Here is a 16,078-nt window from a genome sequence, read left to right on the forward strand (position 1 = left end):
AAAAATTTATGAAGCTGTCAGCCTTTCCTCCTACAGAATGTTCATCTTCCGTGAATTAAAATAAAAAATCGAGCTCCCAACTGTTTCCCTTTCAAATATTAAGAATTAAGTCGATAGTGTTGAATTATTTCACAGAGGTATAAATGATTACTTGGAAACAATTGAAGGTAAATTTTTTTTCCTGGACAATATTCAAGGTGAAATTTAAATTATATGTGCTTGTGAATCCAATCAGGAGGCCATATATGTAATACATGTATGGAGGAGGCACCCACTTATTGTTAGCTAACTTCGGGATGGTCAGTCAGTCGCGAATCATCATACGGTATTGTTCTATAGAATCATAGTGCATTCAAGAAGAGGCTAAGGTACGACAGAAAAAATAGCCCTGTTTTTCTATAACTTAAATACCCCACAAATTATACTTCAATTCCACTTTGTGATAACTCGCTGCAAGCGCACTTCGTTATTCATTTCACATATTTCCATTGACATCGACTAAGCATCTAATTAAAATTTTTCTGTTATTTCTGTATTTTTGTATTTCACTTTCTCTGTTTCTGTTTCACTTTTTTTCTATGTAATGTTTACTCATATGCTTATTTTTATGCCATTATTTATTCTCTTATTTACCCGATTAACCCTTTAACCAGTCTTTCAAATGAGACTGTTGGGCTTATAAAATATAACGTAAAATAATAAAATGAAATGATTATTCCTGTTTTGCCTGCATCGCTGAAATGATCGCTGTGTAACAATTTTGTTCAAAAAACATCCGTACTTTGACATCCGTAGAATCATCTTCTCACCGTAGGTTTCATTGAAATTCGGGATTAAATTCTACGCTGAAAATTCTTTGTCAAGCATGTATTACTGCGACGATCTTTGTTGAAAAAATATGTTATTTGGATGAAGTTCGGGTCAGATCAATTAGTCAATTATTATAGAAACACACTTTTGTCACACCCTTTGTCGCGGTTAGTATTGGGTCTGTCTTACAAGATAGATGCGGTTATTACGAATTATGTGCACGTATGACGCCAAGGTAGAACAAATGTCCCGGGGTCAATGTGATATCGTTAAAACAGGGATCCACGTACTTTGAGCCAAGGTGATTGTGGCGATTATGTCCAAATTTGTATGTGCGATATTTCTTCGACAGGACCAAGAACCGATGAAATAAATTGTCCGTCAAAATATCGTCCCTGACCTGTTACACATACCAACCGAATGAATTAAACGTACGCGTGTAACTCTGAAGAAGCTGAAAATCACCGTAAAATTTCAGAATGACAGCAGCCGTTAGCATCAGCGGTTTTATCGTAACATCCGCAATACTCTGCGGAATAATTAGTATTGTAATTTACCACCTGAGAAGACTGCGTCTGTACAAACAGGTCTCAAAATTCAGCGGACCTCCGTTACTGCCGTTTTTCGGTAATGCCCTTGGATTCGTCGGAAATACCGAAGGTGATATAAACGTGTTTGAATACATTCGTCTCTTTCGAACGATATGAATTTTCACATTTTTGGTTTTAATCAAACTACTTTAGACATCCTGATGAAGATTATGGAGCTTTTGAACTCGTATCCTTCCCCGTTTCGCGTCTGGCTTGGCCACCGATTGTTCTTCGGCGTTAGTAATCCCGAGCAAATGAAGGTATAACAAATAATTGACTTCGATGAATGACATCGTCGTACAATGATAACGGATTTTTCATTTCTTCCAGACGATTTTTCTCAGCCAAAAAACTATCGAAAAAGAAGACCTGTACAAGTTTATCCGGCCATGGTTAGGGACAGGATTGTTTACGGCCCCCGGTAAGTTGACGTTATTACACTTCAATGTTTGACGCAACGTGCCTTACGTACAAGTTATCAAATTACTCCACAGACTCAATAGAGTTTCATGCGCACGTCTTGAATACATAAGTATGAGTATGTTTTGCGAGGAGGGATGTGGGGGGGGGGGCAAATTCTCCGAGTAACATTGACCGTTTTTGTCTCGTTAATTCCCTTGCTTTGAATCCAGAACGATCATAATTTGCAAATTTTTGGATTCAGCATCGAAATGGCGGGTCCACCGAAAGCTCATAATGCCAACCTTCAACTCCCGAATCTTGGAATCATTCGTGGAAGTCTTTGCGATCCAGTCGAAAATATTGAATCAGCAAATGGAGGTTGAACTGGACGGGGCAGAATTCGACGTATTTCATTACGTGTCACTCTGTACGTTGGACATTATTTGCGGTAAGTTGTAATTGTCCAACTTCAGGTTCATTCTTCATTCGCCAGTTGGTTCATGTTTAAAGAATTGCACGTTTAACTACAGAAACTGCCATGGGGGTGTCTGTGAGAGCACAAACCGAGTCCAGTTGTCGCTATGTTGAAGCTACAAAAAGGTCTGAAGAATTGTCAGTTCTGTATTATTTCCTCCTCCAAACTTTCTCTGAAACTTTCCCAAATATACTGCGTGTGCTGCTTAATTGTTTCAGTATCTCGAGTGGCATATTCAGAAGAATGTTCCAAATCTGGCTGCACCCAGATTTCATCTTTGAGCGGACACAACTTGGCAAAACTCAGAAAGAGTGCGTCAATTACTTGCACAGTCTTACCGAAGAGGTATATAACGCGTTTATAAACACTTTAGTTTTTATATTCTGCAGTATACTTATACGTTGTTTGTCTTGTTTATCAGGTGATACAGAAAAAGAAGAAAGCATATTTCCAAGCCAATGGCAAGCCGGAAAAAGAGTCTCGTAAGTTACAACACTTAGCAACTGCAGACAGCTGCATTATCGACGTCAAAAAATATGACCGTCGTGCAATTTCTTAATCCATTTTGCACTTTTTACCGACAGGCAACGGGGAATTTCGTAGAAAAGCTTTCTTAGATCTTCTCATGGAGTTGACTCATGATGGAGAAAAATTTACGGATGACGAACTACGTGAAGAAGTTGATACGATGATGCTTGCTGTATGTATTTCACGATGTTTGGCACCATGAGCGTGTATTTGATTGTATTATTCGTTCTATGATTTCGGAAATTTTTCACCAACGTAATGTGCAAATTTTGGTTTCCCAGGGAAATGATACGACAGCGATAGTAAATTCGTTCGTAATGTTGATGCTGGCTTCTTATCCAAACGTACAGGTGTGTAGGTATTGAGATTTATTACAGTTGCCGAAATTTTGCCATGACAATGCAACGATCATCGATGTCTTTTGCAGAACAAAGTTTACGAAGAACTCTATGAGATTTTCGGAAATGATGACAACGACGAACGAACCGTGACACACGAAGACTTACCACGTATGGAATACATGGAACGTGTTATCAAAGAAACTATGCGGCTATTCCCCATCGGGCCAATTCTTGTTCGCGCAGTTACGGAAGATTTGGACATAGGTTTGACTCTCGGTTTTAAACACTGAATTTTCTTAACTTTAATAATGTTCGCACTGCAATTGCATTGTTGGTTGCAGGTGAGCACACGTTACCAGCAGGGAGTTCAGTTGTTCTTGGAATCTTGAAAGCTCACAGAAACGAAGAGTTTTGGCCTGAGCCACTGAAATTTGATCCTGACAGGTTCCTACCCGAAGAAGTTGCGAAACGACATCCTTACTGTTACGTGCCATTCAGTGCCGGGCCGCGAAATTGTCTAGGTATATTCTAGGATTACGGATTCAAAGGAGCTATCAGCAATGGTCGGGAATAATAGATGATCCAATCGTTATTTCAGGTATAAAGTATGCCATGATGGCGATGAAGACACTCCTTTCGACGGTTCTACGAAGATACATCATCAAAAAAGATGATGTACAATCGATACAGGATATCAAACTGAAGGCAGACCTCATGTTGAAGCCGGTCAAACCGATCACGATAAGAATTGAGAAACGAACGACAAAAATTAATTACATTTGAGACCGAACAAAGGATAATTTTGGGTTCGGTTCAGTTGTTAGCTATACTTTAATTTACATACGACATAAAAATAAGTTTAAGCACGTATGGATAATGTATTAGTTTATAGTAAAATTGATTTATCGAGTTAGCTTTGATTCTGCAGAATCTAGTCCTACAAGAAATATCCTACAGGTACTTTTCTGCCAAAAACATCATTCTATAGAACCCACGTCTACGGGATGGAATGGATAGCAGGACCGGTTCTACGGAACCCTATTCTACAAAAACGAATTTTATTGGAAGATGACAGTTTCTACAGAAATCGCTTCTACGTAGTTCGTTTCTAGAAAAATAAGCCAACCAATAGAGTAGAAAGTGATTCTGTGACAAAAATACTAAGAGAATTCCGACTGTGCCGTAACGCGGAAGACAGTCCGTAGTTCTATTATGTAATGTTTCATACTCGCAGCTATGGCCTTTTTTTTATCAACAATTATACACAAGAAAGTGAACTTTTGAGTTTTTTGCTTATAAAAGTGAAACTAATGAAGCAATGTTAATACTGTCAAGGGACGAGTTGTAAAGAATCAAAATGCGAACAAAATGGGTTTTCGAACCACGCGATTGGATAATTAGTACCGGAGAAAAGACTAAAAAGCATAGAAAATTTTTTTTTTCTTCAGTGTATAACTCCGTCATTTTTAAGTTGTAGCGCAGGCCCTTCGGATAATAGTAGTGATTAATATGTTCTTTATTTGCGCATAAGACAGGTGTTGTCAGATGACCAGTTTTTGCACAATTGCGATTTGAATTTTTTAATGCACTGTTTTGCAGTGTGTCTGGATGCATCACGAATGGTTCAATTAAAATTTTTCATGGCGAAATTTGGCGAAAACGTATACTTTTATTTTGTGCCAAAATGCTGGAGAATAAGCAAAAAATGATCCCAAAAATGACTAAATACGGCCATCCGCGAGAAAGCAATCAAGTAGTGGATAAAGGGTATTTATAATAGTAATAGAAGCGCGTCCTTTACAATTCGTCTGTTGGCAGTATCAAGATTGCTTCATTGGTTTTGCTTTTATAAGCAAAATACTAAAAAACACGTTTTTTGGCGTATGATTGTTAATAAAAAAAAAAGACCACAGTTGTGAGTTGGTAACATGACAAAATACAACTGCGGACTGCCTTCCGTGTGACGGCACCATCGGAATTCTCCTACTATTTTTGTCTAAAAAGTGAAGCTCAACGTACTCTAGCTTCCGGGGTGATACACTTCATACACTCACCTTCAGCGTTCTTATCATAGGATGGTGCGTTTTGGTTTCGTATGTGCCTAACCCTTTAAAATGTCACAAATTACTTAAATGCAGTTTCCGGCGAAATAATTCTGAAATTACTTCAATAATTTTTCTGTAGAAACAATCCTCTGCTGTCAGAATTTGTTTTTGTAGGACTGACGTGAATTCTGTGGAACCAGTCCAGAAGTCCATTTTATTCCGTAGAACTGGATTCTGTGGAAAAAAACTTGTGTAATATTTTCTGTAGAAAACTTTACTCGCTAGAAGTTGCTTTTGTAGGATCGGTCCATTCCCATTTTAATTATTTTTTGTTATTAAACTAATTCCTACAAAATGTATATTATACACACTGTAACGTGGCATTTTATAACCGCTCGTCACAAGGGCACAAAACTAAAGGAAACTTCTGGAAAACGCGTCCCTGGCGGGGTACTCCAAGCGAACTCGATACAAAATAGGCAATACCTACTAATTACTAATTCTTTATTTGTAAATTCTGTAATTTCTCGCTTCAACCCAAGTAAACAAGGTACCGGGAGGACAACGATCCCGACCACCGAGGGACCAGCTACTACCGATGATATCATCTACCGACTGCCTGATGCCGCTATCCCTGGTGTGTTTCAGAAACACCAGGCTACCATCTCGACGCTAAAATCCTCCCTACAGCCGCGTGACCTTCTCCAGAAGAAGTCAGCCGCCCGCTGGATTCCTGGATGCCGCGGAATCGGTAAACAAAGCCATGCAAAAGATGCACTTCCCGGCCAGGCGCCGGACCGATTCTTAACTGCTACCGTTACAGCGGTTGTTACCGCCCTCGAGAGTAATCTGCGATACTCGAAGCCGCGTTCCTGTAGACAAGGACCACGGTTATTATCGTAGGCAGACATACGCTACCATCACGACGCCACCCTATGAAAGCGACTGTTTTCCTGTGAGCAAGGACCCATGCCGTCGCTCTCCAGCCGGTAAACTTTGGCCGAAAGACATTGAGCGTGTGCCTCTACCAAGGAGTCCCCGACGATAGGTAACCGGGACAGTGAGGTACAGCGACTGGAAACGAGCTGGTGTCAAAGAAGAAGTCACAGGCGGAACATTACGTGTCATCTATCGGTAATCTTCAAAAACGCGTGACGTAACCGTAACCAATATTCACCACAAGAGGGATGACCCAATTATGGTGGGGAACAAATACGGACTAATCACGGGAAAAAGGATCATCTGACGCATACGACTATTGGCCTCCTTCTTTCAAGGCAGGTCTCGAGCTTCCTTGAGAAAACCTTCGGCACTGCGATTGGCTGTTTCGTTTCATGTAGCCAATGCTTGCGCTTGCGCTTGGCGTCTATGCACTTATGACCCGTATGACGCGGTCACAGCCAGTCCACAGGTTAACTTCTTTGAGGTTAATACACTCTCATCACCGACGCAACTTGACAATGAGAGCCAAGCGGTTTAAGTTAGATTTAAATATAGCCGAGTGGCGCTTCGATCAGCAGTTTTACCACCATAAGCAATCACATATCCCTAAATATGCCTTCTTTCTGGAAGGGACAGCCAAGTTGTGACTATGAAACGAGGACGCCTCTGAGATTCAAGGAAGCCTTCATCAAGGCGTCCTTTATCCTTGAGATAAGGAGGGACTATGAAAGGTTTCTCTCTGCTATGAATACGGGTGTTAGGTTCCAATGAAGGAACCATGTGGCCCGTGCGCAAACCGGAAGTGAGGGGACCTAAACAGAAAAATAGGGAAAGCCAATTTATTAACTGTGAGACATCTGGCGGAGAATGGTAGAGAGTAAAGACTGCAGACGTGTTCGCCAGTTTCTAGTTGAATCACACATGTTTCCTGCATCTTGAGCTGCAGCTGACCTGCAGTTACTGACAGCAGCGGCGGCCACTAGACGTCACTTGCCGGTAACTATCGGCGTGGTGGGAGTAAAGAACGGCAAAACTTACGTGATGATTGTAGGGTTATACTGACTGTCGCTGGCGCACGCCGATAAAGCGGCTGAGGGTCATCATTCGATCAAGTGACAGTGCATAAATTAGGATTCTAGGAGAAGTGTTGTATTGTTAATTTGGGGTAAAGTTACAACAACGAATCAAGTAAATCGTGAACGAGGCCAAAATTGTTTTTGATTCAGTTCCAATTCAATTTCAAAGGAAAGAACGTTACCCGAGGCTGCGTGCTAAGTAAAATGGCGACCGAAGGTTCGACGACAACTGCCACGAAGCTTTACTCGCGGGCGGAAGTTGCTAAGCACAATCATAGCGAAGACACTTGGATCATAATCCATAATAAAGTTTACGATGTAACCGCCTTTCTCAACGAGGTATCAATTTACAGTACATTCAATATACCGCATCAACAATCGTGACTGTCTGTCACCTGTTTGCTGCATGCAGCAGACTACTTGTTGCCATTATCGAATGAATACAATAATGATGTAATGTTGTATGGAAAATTCAGCACCCTGGTGGCGAAGAGGTGCTCTTAGAACAAGCTGGAATTGACGGATCTGAGCCCTTTGAAGATGTCGGGCATTCTAGTGATGCTAGACATATGATGGAACCATTCAAAATAGGAGAACTTATCGAAGTGAGTGTCAAAATTTGTGTTATTCAACTTGTACACTGTAACAGTTCTTTTCAATTCTATTTTCCTTTTCTTCATATTATTTAGTTCCTCAAATCTTTCTCACTTTCAGACGAAATAGTTTCAATGATTTTCCATTAACTTTCAGGAGGATAGAACAAAATCAGAAGAAAAAAAGAGCAGAGATTGGTCGAGTGAAAAGAGTGAAGATGACGAATCTAGGTATATGCCTAAAAATTTTATGATTTCAAGGAAATCCAAAATTGTGAATGTTACCTCGGATAACTCTGATTTCTTTCGATACCCTTGAACAGCAATCTCTTAAAATGCTATCAATACGAATGAAGACTTATACTAAATGAATTGAATTTGAAATTACAGTGGTTCCTGGCGTTCGTGGTTAATTCCTGTAGCGCTTGGAGTGTTAGCAACTCTTGTGTATCGCTACTTCATCAATCCGTATTAAAAACGACCATTCCTGTGCTCTATGGTACTTTTTAAGTAACTGTTATTAATGGAAAAATTGTTATTCAAGAGATCAGCTTAGGTACTTGTGGTACACTCGATGGTGTCTGATAATTATATACAAATTATACGTGGCAGGTGTGCTTCTATGTATCCAAAATAACCACATTTATTTCAAACTGGTCCAATTTATGTTATTATATGTACTATTACAGTGGAATCGTTTATAATTGAATTTATAAAGTTAACCTTATATTATGTATTGCGTTTATCATGACCCATAAACTTATTTTATATGGTGATATTCTATCTCACATCATGGCAACCTTTCTGTCCCTGAAATAAATGTAACACAATAAGTGTGGCTCATAGCAGGTAGAACTTACTACTGAATACTGGCAAATTAAGTCCAACTGTGCAGATTAGAAAAGTTGATTTAAAGTTCATAGAGTATAATTTATGCCTGACGTATAAATGGTAAAAATTTGCAATAACCTTCAATATGGATATGTATAACTTAAAACTAACTACAGTGGACGTCATTGCATATTGTCCTGAATAATCATAATTAACTACAAAACTCCGATACCCCCCGTCCTTGGGAAGACCTGCATAGGCGATTTCTCGTATACGGAGTCAATTATTCTGTGTCCGTGAGGTGTACATACGTACTATCTAAAAAAAACTAACGGCTATGGTGTGATCGGAGTAATTAACTGCGTCACAATAGATGTACCGATAAAAGGCAACAACGCACGAAGCGTTGTCAAAAGAAAACCTTCTTTCGATCAGTACAGAGGAACAGCGGTGGTCGTAATTAATTTATATACGATTCACAGATAGGACTTAACAAGGGTTCATAAGTGGAGAATGGGCTTCACGCGTACGTGCAATAGGATGCTAATTGATTGCATTAATCGACGAATGGCTGGTTTGGCGAGTATAGTATTGTGTACATCACACGCCGAGTTCTCGACGACTTGAATGGCTGGGCGGGAGCGGCGAGGGTTGGCGGCTCTAGTGACAGAAATTCTATCGAGCGACGTCGAGCGCCGGCGTGCCGCGGGTCGCACGCCCCAGTAAATCAAGTGAGACTTGCTCAGGCCACTGACAGTACTCGACGGGCTTCAGGCACGTTCGTACTGCTGTTTATCACACTTGTACCGTGAATCAAAGAATCGCGCCCCAACGTCAGCTGCGCATTTCATCGTGCCGACAAGACGGGGAAAGATCAAGGGAAAGTTTCGGCAGTAAGACAGGCAGGCAAGCGAAGGAAGTGGTAGTTTTGAAAAGCCGTCGAAGTGTCATGAGAGGCGGTTTCACGATCCGCCCTTCTTCATCGTCCCTTCTGGAGTCATGTATGTCGCGCCCTTTAAACGAGGTAAAAAAATTTTCAAAATGTTTCTCCAACTCCAGCTATTTCATCCCTTTCACACAACTATCACTACTTCTTCATTTGTTCCTCTATACTATTGCACGTTCCGGATACCCCGTGGCGTTCATACTCAGTTGAACGGCAAATCGTATCTGCAGTTTTTACGTACGTTCATTGGCATGTTCCCAAATCGAACACGTGTAAAGTACTCGAGTGGTACCATTGATCAAATATGCACAACGGTCGTTGTTTTACCGGCAATATAAACACGCGCTGTCAAGGGTAAGGATACCGGCATACGACTATCTCGATGGGGTATCCCCCAAAATAAATGCAAAAGCACGAATAGTAACAAATGAATTAAACACAGTAGTTCATCATAGGCTGTTTCGGGTAAGCATTAAACTGAAATTATTCACATGTTATAGGTAGACTAAACCAACCGGCGTAGCTCGTTATCGTATTCTATCCAGTGTGTTGTTACAATCTCTGTATCACGTCCACTCTTGAGGAGGTTCACGTGTACTGCAGCACACTTGCCGATCGCACGAGTGAGTAATATGACCCCGCGGTATTTGATCACATGATGGAGTTACGCGTAATACAATAAGTTACATTTTGTGTAGACAAAAAATAAGTCCAAAATCAATCGGGAATCAGGACCAAATCTCCAGTACGCGACATCCAGTGTGGAGGTATAGAATGAGTGTCCATTAGACGTAATAGCGTTCAATCGTGATTTGCCCAACGAAGACGTTACTATCATTACTAATCAAATCGCGGGTAACAGACCGTGGTGAATTAATTGTCAGTCTTCAAAGCTTCATTCTGTACAGATGGAAAGCATGAACAATTGCCATTTACCAGTATAACGATGGATGGAATCGAGATGTAATGCTCTAAAAATCAATCGGTTCAATCAGGATAGAAAAATTGACTTTTGTGTGATTTAGAATAAATCTATAATAACGCAATAGTCTCCTGAAATGGGTTTAAACGATCCCGCGTAGACGAAACAGGAGTGACTTGCGAAACTATTAAAAGCTTTCGAACAGGTGCCAATTTACAAAGTCTCGTAATTCGGTACGTGTGACTTTTCGATCCACAAATACGCTTCGAGCGATTCCGCATTTCTTTCGCGCAGCATATTTCTCCGCACAATCAATTTTTACTGCGGTATTGCTGTTTCAAACAAACTGAGAAATGCGTAAAATTTACGCGATCGAATCCATTCGAAACCGAAGTAATAACGACAACAGCGTGGGTTGGTAGTAAACGTTATAGTTAATAAAAATTGTATTCACGAAAGAAAGCAGCAGCGACACTTGTCCGAGCATTAAAATTGTTATTTTTATATAACGCAGTTGAATGAAATCGGGTCAAGAAATTTAGAGTGCAACATTTAAAGTAAGTTCCATTGATCTAAATGCACGAGGAGCAGATGTTCGATCATTACTATATATTTTTATGTCGAGACGGTATTTGAATGTTGATTTATATTCCATATGTCTAACACGATAAACTTTTAACGTGTTAAAATATATGAACCCGTTAAACGTGAAAGGTATTTTTCATCGTGATCTTGATAGCTCGTCTCATCAAAGTCGTAACGATGAATAGTTGCATCGTTAAAATTTGGCACGCCCGCCAACATGTGACATTCGTGAGCTTATGGGTTGTAAATAATCGGCGGTTTGTTAAAGCGGGATCAAAACGTGAACAAAGTTGCGACAGATTTCAAAACCAGGGCTGATAACAGTCTGGAGAGACTTTTCGGTCAAATCAGCATGGACGCGCGGACTTATACGGAATCGATCGGACGGTTCGCTAAAGGTCACCTTGGGGTGGAAGTCGACCTTGAGTTTCACGATTTGATTCCACCGTCGTTTCGAGAAAATGAGAAGGGACGGAAATGAGAGAGCTTGGTCACGAGGTATAACCTGGCCAGGGTCCACAAGCTATTTTCGTCACTTCAACGACTTAATAATATGTATAATATATATAACTGGCAACCTTCTTATGCATGTTCGTCGCGGTCTCATTGTTGTCCAGTGATCAGTTCAGACTGCGAAGGGATGCGAAACAAGCTGTTCAACGTCTTAACTGCATGCCGTCGTCAATATTCGAGTACTATAACATTTACTACTTTTTTATTACAGTGATATAAATACGTATGTGAATAGTTTATATCCTATAGATACCTTAGTGGGTAGCGAGTATTGTGCTTGTGAAATTTGAATCTTCGGGAATTACTAGATTTTGCAACAACTTCTGAAGCGGGGCATGTTGTTTGCGTACATATATATGTACAGTTTGGGATCCTACCAACTGCTTCAAATTCCAATCCAATTAAATCTCATTTCAATTGAACTCTTTCACCTGTGACACTGTGCTTCAGGTATTCATTCATTTGCATTTCTGATAGTGCGATACCCAAATTCCAAATATGAATACAATATTTCCTACTCAAATTTCACATTTGAATGTGACAACGTTATATCGATTAGTGTACTTTGAGTGAATAAAAATGGTGTACGATTGCATACGTCACACATGAGGTACATATATATAAGCATATGATCAATACGCAGCACATATGCGAGGTTGTATAGAACATTTAAATTAATATGACACACTTACATTTAAAATTATGAAATTCGCGACAGAAGATAGAAACTGATTAAAATTAAACCGGATACAATTGGAACAATTGGTAGAGCCATGCAGAACTTTGGGTTATTGATGGACAATCAATCGGGGCTACATCATCACCTCAACATTGAAATGAGAAAATCGCTTTGGCGCATTTTCTGAAAGTTATAGCGATGTTACAATCGGTCGATCGTTTTTCAATTATTCATTATTAGTACGACAAAGAACCGGCCGTAATACACGAAGAAGCCAGCGAGGTATGACGAATACTGTATATCGGCAACCGCAACTGAATGGCTTCTCCGAACTATCCGTGAGGAAAATATCATTCAAGAAACCGATAAACATTGTGTAAAAATCGGCGGCCACGTTTTACTTGAGCACACATTAATTTAATGTGGTGTTATGTATATCTATGATTACAGCTGCAGCAGGGCATGATCCGCAGACGGGCAATACAACACAGCAACAGTTGCAGCAACAGGGAAACGGAAGATCATGGCCGGAAGGAGGAGCAGAAATGGGGGGGTCAAGAATCGGCATCGGGTGGGAAGGGAGGCCGCAACTCCAACAACAACAACAACAACAACAACAGCAACAAGGCGCGGGGAGTGGTATGGGGGATGACGAAGACGGGGGTGGAGGGGGCGGAGGGGTGGAGGGGGCGGACGCAGCGGAGAACAACGCTGTTCACCTCAAGAGACGGGTGGGACTCGTCAGTGGGGTGGCTCTAATCGTCGGCACTATGATTGGTTCGGGGATTTTCGTTTCGCCGTCGGGTCTCCTTGTGAGGACCGGTAGCATCGGTGTGAGCTTCCTGGTATGGACAGCATGCGGTATTCTAAGCCTCTGTGGGGCTTTAGCTTACGCCGAGCTGGGGACAATGAATACCAGCTCGGGGGCGGAGTACGCGTACTTCATGGACGCCTTCGGGGCGCCCCCGGCTTTCCTCTTCTCATGGGTATCGACCCTTGTTCTAAAACCCTCTCAAATGGCAATTATTTGTTTATCATTCGCCCAGTATGCGGTGGAGGCCTTTGTCGCAGAGTGTAATCCCCCGGAGGAAGTCGTCAAGCTCGTCGCTCTCTTGGCCATCGTTGTCATTCTCCTCGTCAATTGCTACAGCGTTAATCTCGCCACCGGCGTTCAGAACGCCTTTACAGCTGCTAAGCTGATCGCCATTCTGGTAGTCATCGCTGGCGGATCGTACAAGCTAATACAGGGCAATACTCAGCACCTTAGAGGGGCTTTCGATACTGCCGAATCAACGGTCAACTTTGGAAGGCTTGCGACTGCATTCTACACTGGGCTTTGGGCGTATGATGGTTGGAACAATCTTAATTATGTCACGGAGGAGATTAAGGACCCTTCGAGGAATTTGCCAAGATCGATCATGATCGGCATTCCTTTGGTTACACTCTGTTACGCCCTCATCAACATTTCTTACTTGGCAGTCATGTCACCGTCTGAAATGATTGAGAGCGAAGCCGTTGCAGTGGTATGTTGACTTTTATCTAACTTCCTGCAATAAGTTGCATGATAGTTAATTTCGCACAAGTCCTAACATACCTGACGGTGTTACAGACCTTTGGTAATCGAATTTTGGGCGTGATGGCGTGGCTAATGCCGTTATCGGTCGCCGTAAGTACTTTCGGGTCAGCCAATGGGACTTTATTTGCTGCAGGACGACTTTGCTTTGCAGCATCTAGAGAAGGTCACCTACTTGATTGCCTGAGCTATGTTCATGTCCGACGTTTTACTCCTGCTCCAGGTCTTATTTTTCACTCTCTTGTTGCAGGTACGTTTGAATAAAAAGAATATATCAAAATCGTTTGCCATCAGTCAGACACTTTGGGTCATGAGGTTGAAGTTAGTAACGTTATTGTACCGAAACATATTAAGGTAAAGTTCTTAGTAAGCAACTTTGGGATTCTTTAAAATTTCGTAAACCGTAATGAAGCGGAGTATGAAAACTTTCATTCAAAGTTATTACAAAATTGCAAAATAGTGGTTTTCTCCCTAATGTTTCATTACGTTAATGTTATTGACTTCAACCACGTTTTGGATCAAAGCTTTATAATGCATGTGTTTCAAACATATTCTGGGTGAACTAACATATAATATTTGTAACTTTACAGGTGCGATGGTTTTGTCTGGCAGCATAGACTCCCTGATTGACTTTTTCTCCTTCACTGCTTGGATATTTTACGGCGGATCAATGGTAGCATTACTGGTCATGAGGAAAACCAGGCCTGATCATCCACGTCCATACAAATGCCCTTTGCCGATACCAATACTGGTACTCGGTATCTCTGCGTACCTGATAGTGGCCCCGATCATTGATAAACCGCAAATTGAATATTTGTATGCCGCTACTTTTATAGCTGCTGGGATGCTATTTTACCTACCATTCGTCAAATATGGTTACGTTCCAAAATTTATGGGTAAGAATCTCTTACATGTAAAATAATTTAATAAGCTTAGTAATTGGAGCAGCCAACGATTTTGAAATTACATGGTTTTATTGGTACACATCCACATAATGGTAAATGAAAAATGAATTTTTGCAGAAGGTGTAAATGCTTTTCTACAAATGTTGCTCGAGGTAGCGCCAACTGCAGCTGCCTTCGATTGATACGCAGTCAAATGAACCAGTTTTCTAGTTACCGAATCATTCCATTATGGAACTGGAAGCTGGTTTCATGAAATACATATATGTGTATGTATATATATATATATACACACACGCACACACACACACACACAGATTCCACTACATAAAAATGTAGTGGAATCTTGGGAGGAATCTTCTTCAATGGTTTCACTGAAAGGATCCGTGGATATACATATAACCAGATTAAAATATTATTTTATTACTCGTTGTACTTGAAATAGTATATACGTGATACTATGATACTTCCTAGAAATAGCAATGAACGATGTAATGAAACAATAAAAAAAAAGTCAACAATAATATGAATCACTTAGATATGTCTTTTATTATTTTTGATGGTAGCTGGAGTCTTTGTAACTACGCCATAACTATTCAAAAGACCATCCCGCCTCCTAGGTTTTTTAACGAAACGTTGTTTAGCCACATTCTTCCCAAGTTCTGACATGTGCTCCTCTTTCTGTGCGCGTTCCTTTAATTTTTGCCTCTCTAGCTTCAATTCCTTATAGTTCTTTGCCTTCTTTTTTGGTGGTTTAGCGCCCAGTTTCACTGCCAGAGCTATTTTTGCCTCTTCTCCCTTCGCTCCGTCAAAACCTGACATTCCAAATTTGATCACGTCGAACCTTGCCCTTTTCATCTGTATTTCTTGCTGCCGTTTGACATCACTTTGTTGGGTCCCCTTGGCTTTATTCGTCGGAATGACTACATCTAGATCATTCTTGGCACGTTTGTCTGCGTTCAGTTTAACCTCACTTGACTTGCGCTTCTTCTTTGGCGCCGTGTATGACACAGAAATAAAATCCTTGTTGGCATTCCTTTTCAAAGTCGCACTTCGCGTCACTATGAACTCGTCCATTGCCTCATTTATTAACGTTGACACTTGGTGGTATACGTGGTATACTGTTTTCAACGTCTTAGCGTCGGACGATAGCGGGTATGGTCGGTATGGAAGTTTTATGAATGTGTAACTGCGGCCATGTTTGCCAATCGCATTGTGCGTTTTGGAAGAAATTCCCTACTTCATCTTTATTTGCGGCCAATCATATAATAGACCAATAATATACGGGCCGTGTTCGAAAATTGACTGACAGTACTGTCAGCAAT

At 40.9% G+C, this 16,078-nt stretch overlaps 4 protein-coding genes across 9 annotated transcripts; 3 read left to right on the forward strand and 1 right to left on the reverse strand.

Moving 5' to 3' along the window:
• Positions 1–39: 39 nt before the first annotated feature.
• Positions 40–4,931, forward strand: LOC124175513 (cytochrome P450 4C1-like). Of its 2 annotated transcripts, none has more exons than XM_046555846.1 (14): positions 40–167; positions 236–368; positions 1,289–1,470; positions 1,554–1,660; positions 1,731–1,821; positions 2,065–2,250; positions 2,333–2,402; positions 2,496–2,622; positions 2,699–2,759; positions 2,862–2,977; positions 3,087–3,155; positions 3,233–3,410; positions 3,488–3,667; positions 3,745–4,931. In XM_046555846.1, exons 3-14 carry the CDS (start codon positions 1,290–1,292, stop codon positions 3,927–3,929), a joined length of 1,551 nt encoding a protein of 516 aa, XP_046411802.1. In that variant the 5' UTR covers positions 40–167; positions 236–368; position 1,289; the 3' UTR covers positions 3,930–4,931. The 2 variants fall into 2 exon arrangements, with proteins under 2 accessions (XP_046411802.1, XP_046411803.1); XM_046555847.1 differs by having other exon boundaries at positions 40–137.
• A 2,110-nt stretch (positions 4,932–7,041) lies between these two features.
• On the forward strand, positions 7,042–8,578 carry LOC124174896 (cytochrome b5). Of its 3 annotated transcripts, none has more exons than XM_046554511.1 (5): positions 7,042–7,298; positions 7,360–7,548; positions 7,686–7,814; positions 7,960–8,033; positions 8,193–8,578. In XM_046554511.1, exons 2-5 carry the CDS (start codon positions 7,414–7,416, stop codon positions 8,275–8,277), a joined length of 423 nt encoding a protein of 140 aa, XP_046410467.1. In that variant the 5' UTR covers positions 7,042–7,298; positions 7,360–7,413; the 3' UTR covers positions 8,278–8,578. The 3 variants fall into 3 exon arrangements, with proteins under 3 accessions (XP_046410467.1, XP_046410468.1, XP_046410466.1); XM_046554512.1 differs by having other exon boundaries at positions 7,384–7,548; XM_046554510.1 differs by having other exon boundaries at positions 7,043–7,298; positions 7,379–7,548.
• A 689-nt stretch (positions 8,579–9,267) lies between these two features.
• Positions 9,268–15,277, forward strand: LOC124174893 (b(0,+)-type amino acid transporter 1). 3 transcript variants are annotated; one of them, XM_046554503.1, is made up of 5 exons: positions 9,268–9,657; positions 12,729–13,801; positions 13,888–14,101; positions 14,442–14,747; positions 14,874–15,277. In XM_046554503.1, the coding sequence occupies exons 1-5, from the start codon at positions 9,633–9,635 to the stop codon at positions 14,936–14,938; spliced, it is 1,683 nt and encodes a 560-aa protein (XP_046410459.1). In that variant the 5' UTR covers positions 9,268–9,632; the 3' UTR covers positions 14,939–15,277. The 3 variants fall into 3 exon arrangements, with proteins under 3 accessions (XP_046410459.1, XP_046410461.1, XP_046410458.1); XM_046554505.1 differs by lacking the exon at positions 9,268–9,657 and adding an exon at positions 10,090–10,202; XM_046554502.1 differs by lacking the exon at positions 9,268–9,657 and adding an exon at positions 11,648–11,778.
• LOC124174895 (uncharacterized protein C1orf131) lies at positions 15,153–15,944 on the reverse strand. The gene has a single exon (XM_046554509.1). The coding sequence runs from the start codon at positions 15,828–15,830 to the stop codon at positions 15,288–15,290; it is 543 nt and encodes a 180-aa protein (XP_046410465.1). The 5' UTR covers positions 15,831–15,944; the 3' UTR covers positions 15,153–15,287.
• Between the last annotated feature and the right edge of the window lie 134 nt (positions 15,945–16,078).

This window comes from Neodiprion fabricii, chromosome 2 (assembly GCF_021155785.1).
Source record: "Neodiprion fabricii isolate iyNeoFabr1 chromosome 2, iyNeoFabr1.1, whole genome shotgun sequence".
In the NCBI taxonomy this organism is placed as follows: Eukaryota; Metazoa; Arthropoda; class Insecta; order Hymenoptera; family Diprionidae; genus Neodiprion; species Neodiprion fabricii.